The following is a 25,977-nucleotide window of genomic DNA, read 5'->3' on the forward strand; positions in this document are numbered from 1 at the left end:
GGGCGCGGGCTGGCCGGGGTTGCGGGGCGCCCAGCAGCAGCAGCAGGCCGCTGCCCGGCAGGTGCGCCCGCTGGCTGGCCTTCGGTGGGAGCCTCTGCGTGGGGGGGGCTCCCTCTGGAGCGGGAGGCGAAGGCGGTCCTCCAAGGCCTGGACTGCTCCGTCCAGCAGGCGCAGCGCGGCCAGAGCCAGCGAGCTGAGTCCCGTCCCGCCCCCAGAGGAGGAGGCGGCACCGCTGCCTGCTTGGTGCCGCTGCTGCCGCCTCGGGGGCTGGTCGGGGCCTGCTGCTGCTGCTGCCTGCCTGGCCCCGGCGGCCCCCCTCCTCCCCGCCCTCTCCCGGCATCCTCCGCGCGCCCGCCCGCTCGCGGGCTCCAGCTTCGTGGCTCCTCCTCCTGCTGCTGCTCCTCGGCCGCGGCGGGGCCGTCCTCCTCCTCTCTCTCCCTCTCCCTGCTCCGCCGCCCCGCCCGCCGGCCCTCGCTCCTGCTCCCGCTCCCCGCAGCGCCGCCGCCCGGTAAGCCTGGCCTGCCTGGCAGGGCCTGCTCTGCGCTCCGGGCCGGGGGGGGGCGGTTGCCTACGCGACGGGCGCCGCCATCTTGGCCGGGGTGCGCGGGCGGCCGGCCTGCGCCGCGCGCGAGGCGGGGGGAGCCCTGGGAGGGGGCTGCGGCAGCCCCGGGTTGGGTCCCCGCCTCGCCCGCCGCCAGACAAAGGGCTGTTTTCTTGGCCCCTCGCTCTCCCCCGCCAGGCAGGGGCCTGCAGGCTGCCCGCTCGTCAGGGCCAGCCGCTGCCCGGTGCTGCTCTGGGCCTCTCGCGGGAGGCCGCCGCCTTTGGAGCGGGGGAGGTCCTAGGGCCGCCGCCGGTCCCCCTTCCCCCCCAGGAGCCCCGAAGCGGCAGCAGCGGCGGGGTCCCCCCGGAGGGAGGCCGGTGCGGGGCTGCTCCAGAGGCGCCCCTGCTGCTGCCGCTGCCGCTGCGGAGTCGGGCGCCCGATCCTCGCGCCAGGAAGGCGGGTCTGGTCACGGGTGGCCCGGCGGGGCGATTGCGGGCCGCCGCCGCCGCCCTGCTGCCCTTTGTGCCTCTCCGGCCGGGGAAGGAAGGAGTGGCTGGCTCGCCCGGGGAGGGGGGCGCGCTTGGCCCCAACACTCCCTGCCGAGCGGCCGGGTGGCGGCGGCGGCGGGGGCGGCCCCTGAGCGGAGTGGCCGCAGCCTGGCCTCCCCGGGCAGCAGAAGCCGGCAGGGCCAGAGGCAGGCAGGGAGATGGCGGGCGGGCGACCCACACACAGAGGCCCCGGGCCAGGAGAGCTCCCCGGGCTCGGCGGGCTTTCCTGCCTCTCTCGCCCCTCGCCAGACTCTGCCTACCGGCTGGCAGGGAAAACCACCCGCCTTTTCCTCTCCTCCTCCTCGGCTCTAGGCATTGTGTGTCTGTCGGATGGAGACCTCGGAAAAGCCTCCCGCTCTGTAGGGAATTCGGGTGGCCCTCCCCGACCTGTGGCCTGCTGTGTCCCCTGCCTCTGCAGTGTTGACTGGGCGGCGACTTGTTCGTCCCAGCTCGTGCGGATATGCAATAAAGTGGCATGCCCGCATTCCCTTTTCCCCGTGTTGCTGCTGGATTTGGAGGGATTCTCTCTGGCCCAGAATAACCACTTTAGGCCCTTGGGCTGATTTGCCAGTTGTGGGCACAGCTGGCAAGTTGAAACCCTGGCCATGGTCAGTGATGCTTTAGTGGCCTTCAGACTGGATTACTGTAATGCACTTTCTGTGTGGGACTGCCTTTGAAAATGGTTTGGGAGATTTGACTGGTGTAAATATGCTATTGGGGTCAATAAGAATATATTAGGCATATTCTGTAGCATCTGCATTGGTTGTTGGCTTTTTCCGGGGCCCAATTCAAAGTGCCAGTTCTGACCCCTAAAGCCCCATATGGCCCCTTGAGAGCTGCTAAGTCTCCACTGGGAGCAGGGCCTTTTTAGTCTTGGCTCAGAAAAAAACAAACCTTGAGAGGTTTGTTTTTCTTCTCTGGTCTCATTTCAGAAACAGATGATCACATATGAAGCAGTTCTTAGATAAAACCCAATATATTTGGGTTTTGGTGGCTTAAGTTACCTGTAAGGACAAAGAAAAGAGAGGTGCAGAAAAAAGAATAACTGCAAAGCAACACATCCCAGGAAGGCTGAATAGATCCATAGTAGGAAAAGGGGGCTAGTGTAACAACAACAAATATTTATATACCACTTTTTAACAAAAGTATCCAAAGTGGTTTGAATAGAGAAATAACAAATCCATAAATAAGATGGATCCCTGTCCCCAAAGGGCTCACAATCTAAAAAGAAACAAGATAGACACCAGCAACTGTGCTGGAGGTACTGAGCTGGGGGTGGATAGGGCCGGTTACTCTCTTCCTATTAAATAAAGAGAATCGCCACGTTAAAAAGGTGCCTCTTTGCCCAGTTAGCAGGGGTTAAGCACTTCTTTAACGAGCGGAAGAAGGCTTCCCTCGTTTCTCTGTCTGGTCAGAGCATGCTTAAACCATCAGACCAAAAGCAATTAGTGGCTGGTTTAAAAAATGTGGGAAACCAGATGACACAATTTCAGACGAAGTTGAAATTTTTGAAGGAGTAGGGCAAACTGGCTCTTGAGAAGAAAAATGATGTGGGAAGGAGCAGTCTAGAAAAACTGAAAACAAAGCACGTGTTAGTGTCTGGTGTGTTGAGCTATGTATAAATAAGAGCAGTTTACTTGAGACATAAGTCGTGTCAGTGTGATTTAGTGATTAGAGTGACCATACAGGATCGGGGAAACCTGGGTTGAAATCCCTGCTTGGCAAGGACGCTTTCTAGCTAACCTTGGGCCCTCCATGTTATGGTGCCTGCGCCTTTCACCTTAGGGAAAGCCCACCTGTGGCATGTTTTACACTTTATAATCTTACTTAGCAGGGTGTTCGTTGATGCTGTGAACTACCTTGGGGGTCTGCAGGCAAATGATGGTATATCCATGCTATAACGAAATCTTAGCTTAATGTACCTCACAAGGTGTTCAGTTATGGTTACCATATCTCAAGAAGGATATTGAAGAACTGGAAAAGGTGCAGAAGAGGGCAACTAAGATGGTCAGGGTTCTGGAGCACCTTCCTTATGAGGCAAGGCTACAGCATCTGGGGCTCTTTACCTTGAAGAAGAGGCAACTACGGGGGAGACATGATCAAGGTGTATAAAATTATGCATGGAGTAGAGCGAGTGGACAGAGAGAAATTCTTCCCCCTTTCTCACAACTCTAGAACCAGGGGCCATCCCATGAAACTGAAGGTCAGGAGACTTAGGACCGATCAAAGGAACTACATTACTGCCTATGGGCATTAATGGGCTGGATGAGGAACAACAAATTGAAGCTGAATCCAAGCAAGACAGAGGTGCTCATTGTGGGGGGATTGGAATTTGTGGGCTGAGTTAGATCTCCCTGTCTTGGATGGGGTTACACTCTCCCAGAAGGAACAGGTACACAACCTGGGAGTGCTCTTGGCTCCAGGTCTCACCCTGGTATCCCAGGTGGAGGCTATGGCCAGGAGTTCCTTCCATCAGCTTTGTCTGATTCAAGAGCTGCATCCATTCCTTGAAGAGAACAATCTCAAAACAGTGGTGCATCAGCTGGTAACCTCCAGGCTTGACTATTGCAATGTACTTATGTGGGGCTGCCTTTGTATGTCATTCGCAAACGTCACTTAGTTCAAAATGCAGCAGCCAGACTGGTCTCTGGGGTAACCCAGAGAGATCATATTATGCCTGTTCTCAAACAGTTGCATTGGCTGCCAATATGTTTCTGGGCAAAATACAAAGTGCTGGTTATCACCTTTAAAGCCCTGAACAGCTTAGGTCTGGGTTATCTTAGAGAGCGCCGCCTTCTGTATGATCGCCATCGCACGTTGAGGTCATGTGGAGAGGTCCGTCGCCAGTTACCACTGTGGTCTGGTGGTGACTTGGAACCGGGCCTTCTCTGCAGCTGCTTCTTGGCTGTGGAATGCACTCCCGGCAGATATCCGTAGTCTGGGTTCGTTGTTGGCCTTCAAGAGAGCCCTAAAGACTTCCTTGCTTGGCCTGGCCTTCCAAGGTTTTTAAATTGTGTTTAAGTATTTGTAATTGGTTTTAAATGGCTCTGAACTGCTTTGGATTTGTGTTTATATTTTTTAACCTGTTTGTTTTAAATGCTGTTGTAGTATTTTACCTGTTGTGCACTGCCCAGAGCCTTTGGATGGGGCGGTATAGAAATGTAATAAATAAATAAATAAGTACTTTTTTTTACACAGCGCATAATTAATTCATAGAATTCGCTGCTACAGGATGTGGTGATGGCCACTAGCTTGGATGGCTTTAAAAGGGGCTGAGACAAATTAATGGAGGACAGGTCTACTGGAGGCAAGATGCCACTAAATACCATTCATTCATTCATTCGATTTCTATACCGCCCTTCCAAAAATGGCTCAGGCTGGTTTACACAGAGAAATAATAAATAAATAAGTAGGATTCCTGTCCCCAAAGGGCTCACAATCTACCAGTTGCAGGGGAGCAACAGCAGGAGAGAGGGCACGCCCTCACCCCTTGCCTGTGGTCTTCTTGGATGCATCTGGTGAGCCACTATGTGAAACAGGATGCTGGACTAGATAGGCCTTGGGCCTGATCCAGCAGGATTCTGAAGGTGGCTTTGAGGCTTAAAAAAGTGAGAGGAGAGGATCCTGTATATAGAGAGAATTCTAGGTCCAACCCTCATTGTCTCCAGCTAAAAGGATAGCCAGTACTGGAGCTGGGAAAGGCTTCCCCTTGAGACCTTGGAGAACTGCTGCTAGTCAGAAAAGAGGCTGCTAAGTTAGACGGATTGATGGTCTGGCCTGGTATGGGGAAGCTTCAGATATTGACATATTTGTGTGGAAAACTGTAGGATCCTCCCACACCGCCATCATCTTTGTGAATGTACACGGAAACAGCACAGGGTTAGGCAGTTTTTCTTTTGGGATACTGGGCTGGCAGCTTTCTTTCTTGGATGCAATTATCTGTGCAGTTTTCCGCTTTGGAATATTTACTGACTGAGCGATGGTTCCCTCTGTTATATTAACACATTGCTGTTTTTATTAACTAGCACCATCATGGCAGAGCTTTTTATGGAATGTGAAGAAGAGGAGCTTGAGCCATGGCAACAAAAAGTGAAAGCCATTGTGGTGGATGATGATGACGATGATGACGAACCCATCTTTGTTGGGGAGATCTTGAGCGCCAAGCCAGCCAGTACATGTAAGGGGGCCTCTTGTCATGTTCTTGAGCTGGTGAAGGATTAGAACAGTGGTAGTGCTTCAAATATTGGACTTTTCCTTCAGTCAGTGTGCTATAAATAAATGAACATTTAATTGGGTCAAGGCTGTAATGGAGTGCACAATTACTTTTGTGTTTGTTCTGCGGAGGTGGTGGAATGTCCCTCTATATGTTTCTTTCTTTCCTCTGCATCCAGACTTTAGTCTGGAAATGAAAGCAAAGACATCTGAGATCCTGCATTAACAGCTTCCAGCAGAAGCACAAATGTGGGTTCCTAGATGCTCTTCTCTTGATGTTACTGTCAAACTGGATCAATTTGGAACAGTTAGAAGAACCTCTGGGTTACTGGCTAGGCATCTAATAACTTCCTTTGTTTGGCATATCGCGCAATTTCAGGGCTTGAGGTTAGGGTGATGCAATTAGGCGGTGGGGCAGAGACCCTGCTTTGCATGCAGAAGATCTTGGGTTCAATCTCTGGTATCTCCAGGTAGGGCTGGGAAAGATTCGTGCCTGAAACCTTGGAGAGATGCTGTCCATCTTGGTAGACAGTCTTGAGCTAGTTGGACCAATGGTCTGACTTGGTATAAGGCAGCGCTCTATGTTCCCAATTACAGGCCATAGTTTTGGCGGGGTTCCCTAGCAAACAGACGCCACTACCCCCATCTTGAAAACCTTATACCTGCCTGTTGCTCTGTGGGCCATTTCTGTTGAGTGAAGTTTAATGTTTCCTACCATCTAGAGGATAAACCAAGAGTGCAATCCTTCCATCATCAGTTCCTTGTTGACTTGTGCTGAGTTTGTGAAGGAGCTGCTTGGTGTTTGTTTTTTGTTTTTTTAGTTTTTAGTAACCGTTGGAGATGTTTACTGGAGTAGTAACTACTTGGTGTACGTTTCTTCCCTTACAACTTTCTTACACTTGATGCATCCTGATAACAGTATCACTTCCTAGTGGGGAAATCTTCACTGCATTATCTTTATATGGCATGCAGGCCTAATTGTAGTAGAAAATTGTAGTAATCACTGTGTATGGGCGTAAGACAATTGTCCCTTCTTAACAGATATATTGAACAGAGTGAACCCCAGCTCACTACGCATGGGAATGCAGAATGGTGCACCAAAAAGAGGTAGGAGGCTCTCAACATGGCAGCTTGGAAAACTCAACATTTGAACCTTTGGATGCAGCCGCATATGCCAACATGTTGTGTGATTTTGTGTGGTAGGTGCAGCCAGACCGCCCAGTCCTGGAGCTGTGGCTGCTGCTGCTTCAGGCTTCCAGTCTCCAGCCAGACCTGCAGCAAGCACCCTGGCAGTTCAGCCACAGCCACGAGCTAACAGTGGTTCAGGAACATCGCAGGTGCTGCCAAGACCTCTTTCTGGATGTGCATCGCCACAAGAGGCAGCCAAGTCCAGTGCTGGAGTCGCTCCGCCTGTTAGTAGATCCGCCGCAAGCTTAGCGAGGAACCTCAGCATCCCTGTCTTGGCTCAGTCTCCATCCAGACCGGTGGCCGCCGTAACTGCGCAGCCTGTCTCCCTGAATCGGGTAGATCCTGATATTCAACATTGAGTATAAGCTTGTTATTCCAGAGAGTTAAAGCAAATTCAGCTTTTGAAAAACGCTTTCAGCATATGGGACTTGTTAGTTTTATATAATTGTTTTTAATATGACTGGATTTCAAATTCTCACAGTGTTGAGATCTTGCACTCCCAAGCAGGGAATCACTTGATCAGCTGTTACAATTATCAAGACATATTGGTGTTAGCAGGGTGTTCAGTTTTGGCTTGGCCTTTCCTGCCAAGCCACGGTGGGAGCCACCCAGCAAGCAAGCCCTCCCCCAGTTCTGCTCAGGAGTGAGAGGCCGGTGCTGGGGTGGGCATCCTTGGCTGCAGTTTGCTCATGGGCTGCTTGCTTGGTTGTGGCACCTGGAGGAGCAGCTGGACCGACAGCGCACACCCCAGCCCCATGCACACCTCTCTTGCTCCTGCTCAGCCTTTGTACTTTAAAGTTGTGCTTTCTGGGAAGTTGAGTGGTGAGAACATTCTGCTACAAGAAAACAAAATGATGTGTGTGTGCAGGGCTGTTGTTTGAGAGCCCTGGCGGGGCCTGGGGGAAATCAGCCAGTGCGGGGCCCCCTTCCAGTGAATTCTCATGGCAGTTAAGAGAGCGGGGCCTGGGGCAGTCGCCCTGCTTGCCATCCATGCCCAAAGGCTAGCCCTCTGTGTGCGTGCGCCGATTTCCGTTTTGCCACAGGGTGCTGCTGAGCCTGGCGCTGGGCTGGCTTGGCTGCCATGCAGCTGTGACCTGGGACTTAAGAGGCTGGAGCGTGCTGGGTCTGCCACAAGCTGCCCTGGGCCAGTTCAGAGCAAGTCTGTGAAAACCTTTGGGTTTCACAGGAACGGAGGCAAAGCCCTGGAAGTGGCAGGACTCTGCTTGAGCCTCTGAGACCAGCTCCTGGCAGATATATTAGAGTCTGCTCTGGAAAACTTGCATGACTGAGTCTGTTTGGTTAGCATGACGGGTGGTTGCGTTTGTACTGCTCGCTTATAAAAACAGATGTAGAGAAAGGTTAGAAGATCTGTTGGATTTGTGGTTCAATCTTTGTGTTGATTTAAACCAAGTAAATCTTTCCCCCTAATTGTTTTGGGAAATGAAGGTTGTATTCTAATATCCAAATGTGTGCTTATCAAAGTTACATCAGATATTAGAAATTCTGAATTTGTATTTTCAGAATGGGCAAGTCTTTAAGCCAACATTAAAGTTTAACATTTATCACTTGGAGTGTTTCAACTGAGCTCTTAAATTCTTTACAGGTTATACCAAATAATACTTCTGGCCTAGTCTTTGGCTTAAGGCAGAATTTGGGGGTCTCGCAGTGCCAGAGTGGATCCGCAGGAAACACAACAGGTATGCCTAAATATTCAGAGTGATAATGGCCTTATGGATGAATGAATGACAAGTTTAATCTTCTGTCAAGGTAGAACTTGATTTCCAAGGAATCTTTGGGAGGAAGCTGCCTTGGGCTGTGTCTGTCTTTCTGCTGCTTCTTGGGAGTGCAAGATCCATTTGTTGCGACAACATTATAGCTTAGTAGCTGACCTGGCACAGAGCATCTGCGCCTCTAGTTCTCCCTGTCTCTCCTTCCCCATCTTCATTTCTTTCTCCTCCCCCACCCTCTTCTCCCTCTGTAGCCAGGCTGCTTTTTCCTTAGCTTCTCCTCGGCTGGCCATCTGCCAGCAGCCGCTTCTCCTTCACAGCCGCCTAATGGTGTCTGCCTCTCCTGCGCAGCTGCCTGCTGTCCTGGTGGCAGCCGCTTCTCCTCCCATCCCCGTCTCCTCCCATCCCCGTCGCTATTCCGCAGCTCTCTCGCGAGAGTTGCCACGCATGGGATTAGCAACGGGTACGCTTAAGAGAATTAAATTTAAGAGATTTAAATATATAGATCATCTTTTGGGTGTTTATTGCTTTGAATTTTGTATAGAAAAGCAGGTTATATTTTTCTTTAAAAAGATGATAAACCCAAGAAGGAACTGCTGAGAGCATTGCCAAAATGACAACGCAGTTTGTTACTCTGTTGATTTAGAAACATAACTCATTTAACAACGGACAAAAGTGCTGCCCCAGGATTGTGGTAAGAATGCTTTATAGGGCAGTGTTGTCAGGATCTGCTGGGAGAGAGTGTTGTTCGAGCCTCCCTGTGCCTAAAGAAGAGCAAAACAAACCCCTCTTCAGGTGTGGGTTAGGTTTATTTTGTGAAAATTGTCTGAAAGTCTTACACTGATTTGGACAAAAATGACAGTAAGGACTTGCGGGAGAGGGTGCTCTTATCCTTCCTGCTGCATTTCCCATGCCGGCGCTGCTTTTTAAGAGGTTCGGCGGGTTGGCTGTGTACCTCCTTGCCGCCCCGGTACTTCCTCAGACTCGAAGTGCCTGGTGCGCCTGCACACACAACGTGCACATGTGCACCGGGCACTTCTGGTCCGAGGAGGCACTGGGGCAGCAAGAAGGTACGCAGCCACCCCTCCGGACTCTTTTAAAAGGCAGCGCCAGTGGGGGAATGCAGTGGGAGGGGTAAGAGCACCTTCCCCTGTCCTTCAAGATACAACCCTGCCCCCCCTCCACCACCTTGGAACTGGCTAAACTGCCAGACAGTCGAACTGGTTTGCAGGCCCATAAAAGGCCCTCCAAACCGGTTCATGCACATCCCTACTCATGGTACAAAACATTAAATAGCAGTGGCACTATCTTTGACAGGTGATCTGCTTTTTTAAAAGTTTGAGCAGCCAAAAAAATGGAAATTATGGGGCCAGGGGAAGTGCTTCAGTCTGCACTACCGTTTTAATCCTCCCACATAGTGTGGGATGGATGGATAGCTTTATTACAATCCTAGATCAGACGTAAACACAACAAATTACAGAACTTTCAGGTAAGAAATCTATTATACAATACACCAACAAAGTAAACATTTTATGGTAAGATCTTAATCGTAGTTGGATCTTAGCAGCGGCCACACAAAATTTAGGAACCTTGTGTGCAACAGACAATTCCTTGTCTGCAAGGAGAAGTGTGATGTAAAATTCTTGGTTGCTGCTATCAAGGCATCTCATTGGGTTATCCTCGTCACGTGCTCCTGGGCAGGACTATGTAAATTTCTAGAATAGAACAGTCATATAGCCGGACAGGGATAACCCCGCCCCAGTTCTTATAGTCCTGCGTTGCTCCTAGGCAGACTGTCCTTGTCGTTGTTCAGGCCTGTATTTCTTTTGTGTCCTCAATCGTGTTGTTGTTTCTTCTGGTGTTCACCCGTTTTCCCCCGCCTTCCTCGCTTTTTCCTCTTGTGCCTATATATATATATATATATATATATATATATATATATATATATATATATATATATTTTTTTTTTAAAGATCATCGTGTGTTCGTGTGACCTTCCCTCCCCCTCCCACCTCCTAACTCCTGTATTCTCCCCCTGTGTATGGAGCAAGCAGGAAGGTTACTCTCGAGTAGACTTAGGGGAAAAACGGTTAACATTTTAGTGCCAGCTGGCCGCGTCTCCGCGGACTTTCCAAGGCACTCTAGGCTGCCCGGCAACCCTCCCCCAGCTGTCGTCCGGACCGCCTCTCGGAACTCCCCGATCCTCCCTGCTTCTGTCTCGGCGGACTGGTCTCCATCCGAGCGGGCCGTGGGAGAGGCCCTACGTTCGTCGAGAACGAGGGCAAGACGGAGGGGAGCGAGAATTTGAGCCGCTCGAAGCGCCTAACGCGCAGTTCGGAAGCGGAGCGCCTCACAGCTGATCGAGAACTCCAAGCGGCACAAGAACAGGCAGCGTTTGATCTCCTGACCTCAAGGCTTAGGTCGGCAACGCTGCGTCCAGCTCCGAATCCCCCACCATCTCAGGCGGAGATTCGTCGCCTCACAGACCCGCACAAAATGATGACTAGCCCTGCAGTTACCCAGTCGATCCAAGAGGGCGGCCGCCTGGAAGGAGCGGGAGACCAGCCCGCCAAAACGTCGGATCACTCCCTGCAGATGCCGGTGAGACCCGATCAGGCTGCGGGGGGCGAGGGGACTTCTAAGGGGGATGCCCCGTCAGTCCCCAGGCAGGTTCCCCCGGAATGGCAGGCATGGCTTAAAAACGCCATAGTGGATACAGTTTTTCAACTTAAACCCACTAAAAAAGCAAAAAAGTCTAAAAAACGTAAATGCCCTCCTCCTCCTCCTCCTCCTCTGATGAGTCCTCTGACACTAGTTCCTCTCCACACCTTCCTAAAAAAGCAAGGTCAAAGAGGAAGCACACTAAAAAATCCAAAAAGCCTGACAAAAGACCCATCTCCATACATTCCTCTGAAATCTCAGGGGAGGAGTCGGGGGAACCTTCTGCTAAGACTGTGCGACCTGTTAAGCAGAAAAAAAGTGCCTATAAAATTGCCCCTAGAGGAGGAGGATACAGGTGACTCACCTGCAGGTCTGGAAGGGGGCGGACGGGACCCGGAACGGGATCCCTGCCCGGATAGAGAGGAGGGGGAATGGTCGGGGACTGAGGATTTTGAACATTCCCAAGTGTCCCAAAGGTTATTCTGTTCAGAGGACTTTAACCCCCTCATGACCAAGGTGCTGAACACTATTGGCTTGCAATCAAAACCTGCAGTAGAGCCTAGTCAGAACCCAAAGGTGACCTTATCTTCCCTAAGGCAAAACCGAGGGACCTGCTGCTACCTATGCCAGATTGCTTCACAGAAGTTATCAGGGCAGAGTGGGCAACTCCAGGTGTTACTAAGAAACCCCTGCCATCTGCCACATGGTTCTATTCTTTCCAGCAAGAACCTGCAGATATGCTTAAAATCCCCAACACCGATGCCCCGATTTCACAACTGAGCAGTGGCTCCTTAATTCTCAGAGACGGTGAAGGGTCCCTAAAGGACATTACAGACAAAAAAGCAGAACTGTCTTTCAGGCGGGTGCATGATAATTCTTCCCTTGCCACACGCTCTTCTGCAGCGGCGTCAATGGCGGCGAGGGCTAGCTTGCTCTGGATCAATGATCTTATAGATGACATGCCAGCCGATCCGTCCCGCCTCAAACAACAACTGGTGAAGCTGCAAAGAGCACAAGCTTTCATGGCTGACACGACCCTGGACTCTATCCGCTATTCCTCTAGGGCCTCAGCCGCTGCTGTAGTGGGAAGGCACCACCTGTGGTTAAAGGCTTGGCAAGCTGATAACACCTCAAAAACAAACCTATCCCTACTGCCATATGACGGCGCCAAGTTGTTTGGAGACTCGGCACTGAAGGATGTGTTAGTAGAGTCAAAAGACAAAAAGAGATCCATGCCAACCGCCACTAAGAAAGCAGACAGACCACCATTTAGGAGAAACTCCCAGCCCTTTCGTGCCTTCCGCCCCTCCTTCAGGGGGCGGGACAGAGACTTCTGAAGTACCAGAGGAGCATGGTCCCGCCAGTGGTTTAACCCCAAGGGTTACAACAGCAGGGCAACCAGCAACCAAGGAAAGCAGCAGGGGAAGCAACAATTATGACTTGGAGGGTCCCAGCCTGGGGGGCCGCTTATCCAAGTTCTTCCCCGTGTGGTCCCAAACAGTATTGGACAAATGGGTCCTAAATCTGATCAAATTCGGGTACAGAATAGAATTGGACTCCCTTCCTCGACCACGTTTTCTCCCCACACCCCGCTCTCGTTGTTCTGTCAAAGATGCAGAAGTTATAGCCGCCATCAAGCATCTTCTGGATATAGGAGCCATAGAGAGAGTTCCAAACGGCCAGGAAGGGAAGGGAGTCTACTCCATTCTGTTCACCGTCCCCAAAAAGGACGGCTCCCGAAGAGCGATCCTCGACCTGAAACATCTCAACAGGTACGTGAGAGCAAGAAGATTCCGAATGGAGTCCCTCCGCTCAATTCTGGAGTCTCTACAACTAAACGACCTGCTCTCTTCTATAGACTTGAAAGAAGCATACTTACACATACCCATTCACCCAGAGAGCAGGCGCTTCCTCCGCTTCAAATACGGGGGAAACAAATTTCAATACAAGGCTCTTCCATTCGGACTGTCATCAGCCCCAAGAGTCTTTACCAAGGTCCTAGCACCCATCCTAGCCCATCTACGTCTTCGGGGGGTGCATGTTTTCTGGTACCTGGACGATCTTCTTTTAAAGTCCAGCTCCACAGTATCCGCAAAGACCGACCTGGAGACGACACTTTACACCCTGGAACATCACGGGTTCATGATCAATAGACCCAAGAGTCAGCTGATACCAGCCCGCAGGATTCAACACCTGGGGGTCGTCATAGACACCATAAAGGGTCGAATCTACCTTCCAGAGGACAGGATTCACACCCTAATGGCAGAATCTCGTCTGGCCTTCCTGTCATGGAAGTCTCCTCTGCTGTCACTAGCTCGACTGTTAGGCCTGATGGTCTCGACCCTGGAGGCGGTCCAGTGGGCGAGGTTCCACCTCAGAGGCCTGCAGTGGTTCCTCCTCTCCTTCCAGAGTTACATCTCCAGGAAGCGAAACATCATGGTGCATCTCCCCTCCAAGGTCAGGATGTCTCTGCAGTGGTGGTGCTGCACCCAGAACTTAGCCCACGGGAAGCGCTTCACAGAGTTTCCGAAACTGATAGTAATGACAGATGCCAGCAACAGGGGCTGGGGGGGGCACTGTCTCCAGTATTCTGTCCAGGGGAAGGGGAACAAGGAGGAAAAACTGCATTCCATAAATTGGCTGGAACTCAGAGCCATAAGGCTTGCCTTGCTTCAGATGTCTTTCCTGGTCAAAGGGAAGGACATTCTGATCAAGACGGACAACACCACTGTGAAAGCACACATCAACCGGGAAGGAGGAACCCGATCCAGATCCCTGTACCAAGCGTCGGTCATCCTACTATCGTGGGCAGAGCGTCACCTGAATTTGATATCGGCACATCACGTGAAAGGAGATCTGAATTCCATTGCAAACTGGCTCAGCAGGGAGGACCTCCTACCGGGAGAATGGTCACTGAACCACAAAACTTTCAGTCAGTTGGTACTCAGGTGGGGCCCCCCGGAGGTGGACCTCTTCGCGACCCCCCTCAACGCAAAAAGAGAAAAATTCTTCACCAGATTTTATTGCCCAACAGCAGCGGGAACAGATGCCCTATCCTGCCAGTGGCCCAGGGGCGTGCTATATGCGTTCCCTCCAATTCCACTCATAACAAGGGTGCTAAGACGCAACAAGACTCAAAAAGCAGAGGTCATATTGGTGGCTCCCTTTTGGCCAAGAAGACGGTGGTTCGCGGATCTGGTATCTCTAGCAACCGACAGGCCATGGCATCTTCCAGTGACACCAGACCTCCTCCTGCAGGGCCCGGTCCAGCACCCCAACCCAGCTTGGTTCCAGCTAGCCGCCTGGAGGCTGAGCGGCAACTGCTAACCACACAAGGAATTTCTCAGAAGGTTGCTGGCACCATCCTGGCCTCCCGGCGCCCTTCTACTAATAGGATCTACCAGTACACCTGGAGGATGTTTCTGAGATGGTCCCGCAGACACGGAATTTCCAGAGGTCAGGCAACATTGTCCCACCTCCTCCAATTTTTGCAGGACGGGCTGGATAAGGGTTTAAAACCGAATACTCTGAGGAGGCAGGCGGCGTCCTTACTTCCTATGATCTCAAAGGTAGAGACGGCGGTCTCTTCATTCCAACCCTTACTAAAGAGGTTTCTGAGAGGAGCAACATTACTATCACCTCCAGTAGCCCACCGATTTCCTTCATGGGACCTGCACCTTGTCCTGAGGGCATTGCAACAGGCACCTTTCGAACCTGTCAAGTCAATTGCACTCTGGCTTCTCTCCATGAAGATCGCCTTCCTGGTGGCGATCACTTCAGCCAGATGCGTGTCTGAATTAAGGGCCTTATCGGTGCATAAGTCATACTGCATCTTTACACAGGACTCAGTACACCTCATCCCGGACCCGTTCAGCCTCCCGAAAGTGCTCTCTAATTTTCATGTAGCACAAGATGTTTTTCTTCCATCATTCTGTCCCCATCCGGTACACCCTCGTGAGAAGCTATGGCATAAGCTGGATGTGAGACGATGCTTAAAGCAATACATCAAACGGACTGCCGGGTTTCATAAAACTGACTCACTGTTCATAACCTACCTGCCAACCTCTATGGGAGAGGCGGTGTCTCCCAGGACTATAGCCAGGTGGATCAGGGCGTGTATATCACTGGCTTACGAGGCGCAAAAAGCACGTCCGCCAGAAAACATCTGGGCCCACTCTACCAGATCTGCAGCAACTTCAGCGGCATTTGCCACTAACGCTCCCATTCATGAAATCTGTAAGGCAGCAGTGTGGAAGAATCCTTCCACTTTTGTTAAACATTATAAACTTGACCTGTATGCCTCCGCCCAAGCAGCGTTTGGGAGATGGGTCCTGCAGAGGGTGCTTCCCCAGGAGTAGAGCAGCCGGCGGGTTCCTTCCCGGAGACGTACTGCTTTGGTATGTCCCAATGAGATGCCTTGATAGCAGCAACCGAGAACGGAGCATTGGTTACTCACCGTGAAGGCTTCTTCTGGTTGCTGCTGTCAAGGCATCTCAGCCCACCCATTGGTCTTCCTTTTTTACCTTCCTTAGTTCCGCTGCTCTTCTCCATGGGAACAACTATATTTTTCACTGGGTAATTAGGAAATAATCAGTACCGTCAGGGATTATGCCACTACAGTTTTCTACTGTGGGTTATCTAAATTCTCTGGTGTTGTGCAGTTTAATCTGTGTTATGAGTCTTCTCTGTCATCTCTCGGCCTATAAGAACTGGGGCGGGGTTATCCCCGTCCAGCTATATAGGACTGTTCTGTTCTAGAAATTTACATAGTCCTGCCCAGGAGCACGTGATGAGGATAACCCAATGAGATGCCTTGACAGCAGCAACCAGAAGAAGCCTTCACGATGAGTAACCAATGCTCCGTTCATCACTTTGGCCAGGGTAATGTAATGGCAAGGGAGTAATAAGACTATGCTGATTGTCATTATAAAAGGAACAATATAGCAACATGTGGTGGACAGATTCAACCTCACCTGAACAAGGGCAGATCCAACCGGCCAGGAGGATTTTCAGAAATTTCACATTTAAAAACTGCCGATGGTAAGGCACCATATCTTGCTCTAAGGAATATGGTTGGGTAAAGAGAGTGACAATAAATAACTGGCTGGTTTCCAGCTGTGATTGCCAAGGCACCCTCTTATGGTCTGCGGGATGACACCTAGGTCATTTTGATGCTCAATATCCCAAGATCCTCTATTTGAGGAACTTCTTGGTTGATTATATAACAATATTTATTTATTTATTTATTTATTTATTTATTTTTACATTTATATCCTGCTCTTCCTCCAAGCAGCCCAGAGTGGTATACTACATACTTGAGTTTCTCCTCACAACAACCCTGTGAAGTAGGTTAGGCTGAGAGAGAAGTGACTGGCCCAGAGTTACCTAGCTAGTATCATGGCTGAATGGGGATTTGAACTCAGGTCTCCCAGCACTCTAACCACTAGTCCAGCACTCTAACCACTACACCATGCTAGCACCATAGTGACAAATATTCTAAAGAGAAGCCAAGTAATGAGAGTTTTGCCAACAATGCTTGTGTCCAGGAAGATTGAAATCTGTCAGCCAGTACAAGGCGAATCAGTCCCAGACGGGAAAAAATGATCTTAAGCCAGTAGTTGAACATTGAAATCCATGCTTTGGATCCCCACCCTCTGAAAGCCCCTTTCTAACCTTAGTGCAGCATTAGGAATACATCTGGGGGGGCCCTGAGTACAGCTCTTATAAACTTAGACTGGACAATCTCCAGTGATCTGTAGTTGGAATGGGATCCTAGTTGTGTACCGTACAGAAGTTGGGCTAGTGGTTTGGCAATGAACAGCTTTAGTGCTGCAGGGATCACCTTTCCTCCTTTGGAGCAGAAAAATCTTAGAATTTCTGATGTCCTCCTTTGAGCCTGTTGGACAGCATAGTCTACATGGGCCTTCCATGACCCTGTGGTATGAAAGACCACACCCAAGTATTTAAAACTGTTAACCTGTTCAATCCAATGACCCTCTATAGACCAATTAAATTTCTTAGGGTTTTTTTGGCAAAGATGTTAACCTAGGTTTCTCAAAATTACACATAGGGTTGAAATAGTGATTGCATATTTGTTAGGAAACTCATTCCCTGTAATTTGATGTGTGACATGTCCAACTTGGATTGATACTTACAAAGCACAGCCATACTCCTTAAAAGAGGCAAGATTTCCTTCTCTGGTAGGCACTGCTTCTTACATCCCATCTAAGAATGTCCTCCTGCCCATGAGTGTGGAGGGAGGGGAGACAAAGTTCTCATCTGGTGAATAACTGTTCTTCTCATGGATTGGACATTCTGCCCATTCCAGATTTTACTTGTGCACTATCACGCCACAGTCATCTTCTCATCTAATTTCTATCCCTTGGGGCAAACCCAATCCCACTCACTGCTTCTGCTTGTTAATTGGCCTCTGTGTTTTCCCTTTGGAAGTTGTGGTCTTTGCCACATCTCTGTTGGAGTTCCTGTGCTTCTTACAGTTTCTTTTCAGACTCATTGTGTAGCCATCCTGGAGATCAGTGTGTAATCCCTGCCTCCCTGGAAGTGGCTTTTCAGCTCTGCCTTCCAGCCCCAAAGGGGCGATTTAACCTCTTCTTGGAATTCATGAGAAGAACTCCACCAGTTCGTTCTTTCAGGGCAGGTGCTGCTTTGAATGCTAAGGTAATGGGAAGGCTGAGAAACTTCAGAGGAGTGCTTTTTGCAGCTTGGAGCAGCTGGAATTTGAAAAGAGCAAGTGAGAAGTCTGGCTTGTGCTCAGTTTAGGGATTAAGGGGACTTGCTTGGCCCTGAGGTGCCAGAGAGATGTGTGACAATAACATGCTACGAAACACTGAGGGTATCCAATTCTAAATCATGTGTAGGTTTGTCCAAGCGTCCATCTACTTCTGAAGCCAACAGTATTACTCCAAAAAAGGCCAAGGCCAATGAAACGGGATCTGGAGGTGATTCACTCGTTTTGCCTTCTGTTAAATCTCCAAGTGACACATCATCACTTCAGAAAGGTAGGGTGGATCTTACTGTCTTGCTTCTTGCAATTCTCCATGGTATCAACATTGACACATTTGACCACCATACCGCAGGTTGGCTGCAGACAGATTCTGTAGGGCCTCCCTTGGCCCTGGAGCAGGCATTTCTCTTCCCATCCCTGCATGGAGGACTGCTTCCTTTCTAGGTTTGGATGGGCCTGTATGTCTGAACCCACCAATCTTGGCTTATCCTAACCTCCTTTGTTCAGAACACCAAGCCCTGAGACTTACATGAATGGGACTACTTAGAGTAGTTTTCCTCATCTCAGCCGTAATGATTTGTGCTAGTGAGAGTGGGAGGTAATGCTGCTTTTACATCAAACTGCTGATGAGTATCCAATTTAAGGAAATTATTATCTCAAGCTTTTTGAGGTTGAAGTGGTGACTTTGTGTACTCTGCCCTTTAGAGAACACTTTTCTTAAATTTGCATAGTGCAATAGAGTCTTTGTGTTTGCCCCCATAACAATCCTGAGATCGGCCCATCGTTCTACATTTTACAGATGGCTAATTGAGGCTGAGAAAATGCTTGAGTCCTTGGTGGAGGTAGGTTTCAAGCCACAGTTCCCTAGGCACATTTGTTGCATTCTCTTCACTGTAATGTCCATTGTGCTTCTGCATACACTTCGTTGAAATGGAGGATACGCCCACAACTCAAATCAAATACTTTTATAGTCACAGACCATTACAATAATAATACATACACATAGAAGCCCAAAAGAGTAAATAATAAAAGTTATAACATAATATTCATGTGCTCCTTTATTATCATTTTTACCAAGATCTACAGCACAAATATATAAGTGCTTTTATAAGTTGTCATCCAGGTTGAACAGACTCTTCTTATCTTGATTATCTTCTAGCTGACCAGAATGATTTAATATCTCATAATGTGGCTAAGTTTTGTTTGGTAGCCAGCAAGATCCACCAGGAGCTCATTATGAATGTAATTTAGCTGTTCTGTTTTGAGGTTTAACTTGCTAACCATAGTTTCTATATCTCTTGAATTACAGTGACAAAAACAGTCTATTTAGGGGATTTTAAAATATCTCCCTTCCAGAACTGCGGTTTGTAAAACATTCCAATGTGCCAGCGTCAAATATCTGCAGTATTTTGGCACTATAATCGAGTTAAGATATCTGGCAGGGTCCCACAACTCGGGTTCTGCCCATGATGTTTGTTCTTCAAGTGGTGACATTTAAGATAGGATATACACACATTTCCTGTATGAAGATGATTTTTTAAAAATGTGTAACTGGTGGTAATCCCTCGGTACCTCTTGTTTTTATTGTTGAACTTTGTCTCACAAGTTCTATCGAATAGTAACTCTTGTTTGCTAAGCTGACTGAAGAGAGCTTCCAGCGGAGTGAAACTATATTCAGCTAACGTGTGCATTGCTTTTTCCAGGCATTACACCAAGCAATGTTAAAAATGGAGCCCCTTTCCCTCAAGCATGTCCAAAGTGTAATATTCATTTCAATCTTCTGGACCCATTAAAACATCACATGAAGGTAAAGATCACTTTAGGGTAACAAAATATTCTAAATGTGACTTTATTTAAAGAGAAAAAACAATGCAGAGTGAAGATAACTGGCTTTTCTGTTGTGTTTAAATGTATTTTCTGTATTTGCATAAGGCCTAGTATAAATAACCTTTTGGGTGATGGAACTTTCAGCAACAGCATTTTTATTTGATGTGTAGTGTTCTTTTTTGGCAAGATAATACTATTGAATATCCTGGTTTTCTTATAAAAATGCATTTTAGTTGGTTGAATTCAATATGACTCTGTTGAAAAGCAGCCTGGGATAGTGCAGAACATTCAGAACTATGTACAGCCTAGACCTGCCATTGCTTTCTTGAAAGCATTCCGGTGTCGTCATTGTCGAAGGAACCTTGAAAGTGAGCTGCTAGAGCAATTTGTTCTTGCGTGTTTTTCTTCAGAAATAGGGATCCCACTGAAATCAATGCTGGTGCTTCTGCCTCTGCTATATAATGCATAGTCAAATATTTATTTTATTTTTATTTATTTAACGTATTTGTATACCGCCCAAAACATAAGTCTCTGGGCAGTTTACAACAAAATAATAAAAACAACAAGTAAAAAGGTTAAAGCATTACAAGAATTTAAAATTTAAAACAATGTTAAAACTATTAAAACCCATCAAACTACGCAAACAGTATCTTATTAAAAGCCTGGGTGAACAAATGTGTCTTGACTGCCTTTTTGAAAGTTGCAAGAGATGGGGAGGCTCTTATTTCAGCAGGGAGCGCATTCCAAAACCTTGGGGTAGCAGTGGAGAAGGCCCATCCCCGAGTAGCCGCCAGATGAGCCGCTGACAACTACAGACAAACCTCTCCTCCTGATCTCAATGATTATCTCAAATATGCATTTTTATAATTAATTGACTGGAAAATTTGGGATGTGGTGAACTAATTGCATTTATTTTTATTTTTATTTATTTATTTACATTTATATCCTGCTCTTCCTCCAAGGAGCCCAGAGCGGTGTACTACATACTTGAGTTTCTCCTCACAACAACCCTGTGAAGTAGGTTAGGCTGAGAGAGAAGTGACTGGCCCAGAGTCACCCAGCTAGTTTCATGGCTGAATGGGGATTTGAATTCGGGTCTCCCCGGTTCTAGTTCAGCACTCTAACCACTACACCACACTGATAATAATAAATAGCCACAGTTTTAGGTGTTTTTGCCTGGAAGTTAAGTTATCTGAAACTTATGACACCGGCTGTGGTATCAGTGTGTTCAGTTGTCTGCCCTGTGCTGCTATGTACATATCTGTTACTGAGCTCAAATGCCAGATAAAATTAAAAAAAAAACATGTCTGTTAGATTCTCAGTTAATTTAGTTTGAAGATGGCTTATTTTACTTTATCAAAAGAGTATACAATATTGCAGTTGGTGGTTGTTTAATTTAAATTTGCTTCTCTTTCAGTATTGCTGTCCAGATATGGTACATACATTTTTGGGAATTAACCCAACAGACTGTTCAGGTACATCAACTAAGATTGCTGAAACAGAAAAAGGAAAATTGATTATGTTAGTTAATGACTTCTATTATGGCAAATATGAGGGTAACGTCCAGCAGGTGCGTCAGGAGCAGAAGACACATACAACCTTTAAGTGTGCCAGCTGCATGAAGCTTCTGAAAAATAACATAAGGTACATACGTATTCCAGATCTATCTGTGATGAAACCCTAACTTTGGGCTCAGAGATGGCCTGAGCTGCATTCTCTGAATTTTGTTTTTTCTGTGAAGTTGATCTACCTTTCCATGAACTGGGATATTTGCTAGCATTACACTTAAAGCAGTCTAAAGATGCTAGAGGTGGAGAGCTGATCTGGAGTCTTACTCTGTGATGTTCTGAAAGCTGTTTCATAAGGAGAACTACAGTATATGTATAGTCTCCAATAATTAACAACAATGAGTTAGGAATCACTCTTGCTCTAAGGAAGCAGCCCTATTTGCATTTAAGATCTTTAAAATCCTATTCATCTGCATCATCTTCATTACCATATTTACCCGAATCAAAGATGAATCTGAATGTAAGACGACCTCCTTAAAGGGTCAAATACAGGTTATACTAGCATTTATTCAGAAGGAACTAAGGATGTGCATGAAACGGATTTTGCTTTGTGTTCTGAGTGCCATGTTGGAATCTAAAAATCGTGCTCTTCTGGCCTCTGCGCACACTCAGCGGGTATTTGTGTGGTGGTGATGACCATGCAAAGGGCCACCATGCATGGACAGAGCCAGAAGAGCACCATCTTGGATTTTAAACTGGCACTTGGAAGGTTCTGACTCCATATGGGCCATTCTGTTCAGGCCCTTCATTTGAAGGGTGTTTTATTCCGAGCTCAGAATGGCATGTTTTGAGTTGGAACATTCTGACTGCAAAACGTTCTGCACATCCCTAAAGGAAACACCTTTTCCTAAAAGAGAAAGGAAGGGATCCCTAAAAGGAAAAAGCGACAAAATGACAAATGTGGTTCAATGTTGGCAAGTGTAAAGTGATGCACTTTGGGACGAAAAACCCCAACTTCAAGTATACGCTGATGGGATCTGAGCTGTCGGTGACTGTCCAGGAGAGGGATCTTGGGGTCGTGGTGGACAGCTCGTTGAAAGTGTCGACTCAATGTGCGGCAGCTGTGAAAAAGGCCAATTCCGTGCTAGGGATCATTAGGAAGAGGATTGAAAATAAAACTGCTAATATTATAATGCCCTTATACAAAACGATGGTGCGACCACACTTGGAGTACTGTGTACAGTTCTAGTCACCACATCTAAAAAAGGACATTGTTGAACTGGAGAAGGTGCAGAGGAGGGCAATTATCAAGGGCCTAGAGCACCTTTCTTATGAGGCAAGACTACAACACCTGGGGCTTTTTAATTTAGAAAAAAAGACGACTGCAGGGAGACATGATAGAGGTCTGTAAAATCATGCATGGTGTGGAGAAAGTGGATAGAGAGAAATTCTTCTCCTTCTCACATAACACTAGAACCAGAGGTCATCCCATGAAATTGATTGCTGGGAAATTTAGGACTAGCAAACGGAGGTACTTTTTCACACAATGCATAATCCACTTGTGGAATTCTCTGCCACAAGATGTGGTGACAGTCAACAACCTGGCTGGCTTGAAGAGGGGTTTGGATAACTTCATGGAGAAGAGGTCTATCAACGGCTACTAGTCAGAGGGCTATAGGCCACCAGCCTCAAAGGCAGGATGCCTCTGAGTACAGGTTGCAGGGGAGTAACAGCAGGTGAGAGGGTATGCCCTCAACTCCTCCTGTAGGCTTCCAGTGGCATCTGGTGGGCCACTGTGTGAAACAGGATGCTGGACTAGATGGGCTTCTTGGGCCTGATCCAGCAGGGATGTTCTTATGAACAGGACTCCTCTGAATTTAAGACAGCCTCCTGATTTCTAATATCAAAAAGCTTGGAAAGAACCTAGTCTTGGATTCAGGTAGAAACAGAATATGTTGATTTAAACATAAGTATTTGTATCTTCTGTTTCCATCCATGTGTGTTGTGGGTTTGATAGCCAAATACACAATGCGGAACACTGAATTGCACCTATCAACAGATGTTAAGAAGGCAGATAATGTGCTGAATGGATTAATGTGTTTATGACAGTGTCTTCAGCTTCCATCCATTTTGCTCTGAGTGATATTTTCAAGTTTTAAATGTAGTGTGTTGAATTGTGTCCTGTCACTTCCAGGTTTATGAACCATATGAAGCATCACTTGGAGCTTGAAAAGCAGAACAGCGAAAGCTGGGAAAGCCACACCACCTGCCAGCACTGTTACCGTCAGTTCCCAACACCTTTCCAGCTGCAATGCCACATTGAAAGCACCCACACACCCCATGAATCATCGAGTAAGTTGAAGGATCATTTCACTGGTCAGGTAATTGGTCTAGATAACAGCCACATCTCTGACTCCCCCTATCTTTCTTTGAAGTCTAGATTCTTAATGGGTTATCTTAAAATAAAATGGGTTACCGTAGCAGCATCTTATGTCTGATGTGAATGGGGAATATGCAGACTGTTTTCCTGCTGGTTAAAGCAAGCGTGATCCATTCCTCGCTTGTAGGAGGAGAACATTGCTAGTGGATGGTGGCACTTTTCAACTTCAGGAGGCAAGATTTCCAGAAGCTCCTGTGTACAGGAGGACCACAATATTTGTGGTGGTTCCATTCTGCAGTTGTACCATGGATAGGGAAACCACGAATATTAAGGCATTAAAGTCGAATGTATTCATGGGGGTTAGGTTCCTGTCAGGCGAAAATGCTTCAAAATTACCTAAAATTGGCCGATTTGGCGGGGGTGACATGGAGGGAGCTCCTTACCGCACTTTGCTGCCCCCCCAAGTTGCGCAGTGCCCCTGGAATGCCCCCAAATCGCCAGTTTTCGTTTTGAGACAGGAGCCATATTGTGGCTCCAATGAACAAAATGGCGGCTGGAAATGACCTCTGTGGTTATTTCCGGCCATCTCCAACCCGCGGATACACAAGGTCGGTGTGTGTCCCCCCCCCCCCCCTCCGCGTAGGCTGAGACCAGGTGTCTTTTTCCTGACTGCAGATATGTGAATTTGCGGGTAATGAATCCGCGGGTAACAAGGTTCTACTGTGTTTGTCAATCCTCGCCCTGCCTACCGCAGCCACTTGCCAAAGTTGCGGAGTTCTTGCTGGTCTACAAAGTTCTGGGTCCTTGTTGTGATCCTCCATGTATTCAAACCACTGGGTTTGCACCTGCACAGTAGCCCCCAGAGGGAAGATTGACAGCCCCTCACGGCAGCTCCGCCACTTGTGTGCAGCTCAGAAAGGCTAGAGGGAGGGGCTTCCTTCAGCAGCCGTTTGGCTATAACTTGAAGGGCCCATGGCCACCATTCAGCTGCTTCTAGGGGCGCCTCGCTGAACGCCTTCTTCAGGTAGCCTGCTGCCATGGCTGCTTCAAGCAGCAGGTGAATGGGAAACCGAGGCACAGCACGCTTTCAGGGCCAGCCCCTCAGGCGTGCTTGCTTTGGATGGCTGCAAGGAGGGAACAGGGGTGAGTTTTGTACCTCAGTGTTGCCTCATCCTCCAGGTTGTGGGCTGCCGTAAGAAGGCCAGCCTGTACCTTGGGCCTCAGTCAGTGGAGGGTGAAGAAAGGAGTTCTCTGCTGAGTAGCTACCCAAAAACTGTTCCGAGTGATGGTGCCCCGGGGTCTACCCTGCATTGGCCTGATGGTCCCAAATCTCCACCAAGCCTCCATTGGATAAGGCGTCCTCTCCCAGAGGACTGTGCACTTTCCATAGATCCTTTTACAATGTATGGTACATCGGTCCATTTCCACTTGGAGGTGCCTATGACTGGACCAAGCGGGTGGCAGTCCAAGCAGTGGGGTGGGGGGGAGCCTTCTGGGAGGAAAAGAGGCAAGTGCAGAGGAGAGCAGCAGCCTGGCCCACCCTGCTGCATCCGCCCAGGCTGAGGTCTTGTGCGGGGGCAGCAGCCGGAGGGCTGACTGCAAGCCAGCTCACCTCCCCCTGGGGGTGGTCATCCTCTGGCAGCTGCTGGAGGACTCCTCTCTGAAAGGGGGCTGAAGTGGCAGGAGTGCTCCAGCACGGAGGGGGAGAGGGCCAGCTCCAATGGGCACCTCCCAAGGTGCTCTTCCTGACATGAACGGCTAGTTCCCACGAGAGCAATCCAGTGGCCTGGAGCAGGCATGCTGAGCAGGTGAACAGGCTGGGGTGGCTATTTCCCTCTAAGCCCCCACCCCCACGGCAGGGGGCATGACTGTGAGGAATACCTGCCTCTTTCGGCTTCAAAACCATGTCACTTTTTCTCATGCAGGGAACATGTAGGTCTGCTGGAGGGCCAGATAAGCTTGCTTTGGAGGCCTTCATAGATTGAAGGCATAGGTAGTTCTGTCGTATTGTGGCTAGGTATTTAAAAATGTAGCTTAGCCATTGTTTCTTTTCTCTTCTAGCAATATGTAAAATATGTGAACTATCCTTTGAAACCGAGCAAGTTCTTTTGCAGCATATGAAGGACAATCACAAGCCTGGGGAAATGCCATATGTTTGCCAGGTACCTCTGAGTGTGTGTGTGTGTGTGGCAGGTGGGAGCAGGGGTGCTTGTTTTCTAGACGTTTTTAGAAGTCGGCCTGTTTCTCTTTCATGCCTAGGTGTGCAGTTACAGATCATCGTCATTTTCAGATGTGGAAAAACACTTTAGAGCGGTTCATGAAAATACAAAAAACCTGCTTTGCCCATTTTGCCTTAAAGTTATTAAAATTGGGGCACCATATATGCATCACTACATGAGACATCAGGTAACAGTTCTTTTTCCTTGGGGGAAAAAACTTCAGGGCGGCAGTGGACACTAGTTCAGCCCCCCGAAGGTATTGCTGATCTGAATTAGAGTTGCAATAATAGCACCTGAACCGGAACCACAGTCAGCTGCTACTCAGCAATGTACTATTTCAACTCCTGACATCTGCTCTGACCATTAAAATACAAGAGGAACATCCAGTTGTGTTCCTAGAGCACCAGATAACCATTTAAAG

General features: G+C 48.4%; 1 protein-coding gene across 6 annotated transcripts in view; it reads left to right on the forward strand.

The window, feature by feature from the left end:
* Positions 1 to 370: 370 nt before the first annotated feature.
* Positions 371 to 25,977, forward strand: part of ZNF280D (zinc finger protein 280D) — a 37,029-nt gene continuing 11,422 nt past the window's right edge. For 2 of the 6 annotated variants that reach the window (XM_053273006.1, XM_053273007.1), the window contains exons 1-10: positions 759 to 3,396; positions 5,115 to 5,266; positions 6,343 to 6,408; positions 6,505 to 6,824; positions 8,093 to 8,186; positions 17,756 to 17,896; positions 19,326 to 19,429; positions 20,867 to 21,093; positions 23,152 to 23,309; positions 25,399 to 25,499. In XM_053273006.1, coding sequence (XP_053128981.1) covers positions 5,122 to 5,266; positions 6,343 to 6,408; positions 6,505 to 6,824; positions 8,093 to 8,186; positions 17,756 to 17,896; positions 19,326 to 19,429; positions 20,867 to 21,093; positions 23,152 to 23,309; positions 25,399 to 25,499 — 1,356 coding nt within the window. In that variant the 5' untranslated portion in view covers positions 759 to 3,396; positions 5,115 to 5,121. Of the gene's footprint in view, positions 509 to 758; positions 3,397 to 5,114; positions 5,267 to 6,342; positions 6,409 to 6,504; positions 6,825 to 8,092; positions 8,187 to 17,755; positions 17,897 to 19,325; positions 19,430 to 20,866; positions 21,094 to 23,151; positions 23,310 to 25,398; positions 25,500 to 25,596; positions 25,744 to 25,977 lie in introns of those variants that run through there. The other 4 variants (XM_053273004.1, XM_053273002.1, XM_053273005.1 and 1 more) reach the window with 4 other exon arrangements.

The sequence above is a fragment of the Hemicordylus capensis genome, chromosome 10, assembly GCF_027244095.1.
Source record: "Hemicordylus capensis ecotype Gifberg chromosome 10, rHemCap1.1.pri, whole genome shotgun sequence".
Taxonomy (NCBI): domain Eukaryota; kingdom Metazoa; phylum Chordata; class Lepidosauria; order Squamata; family Cordylidae; genus Hemicordylus; species Hemicordylus capensis.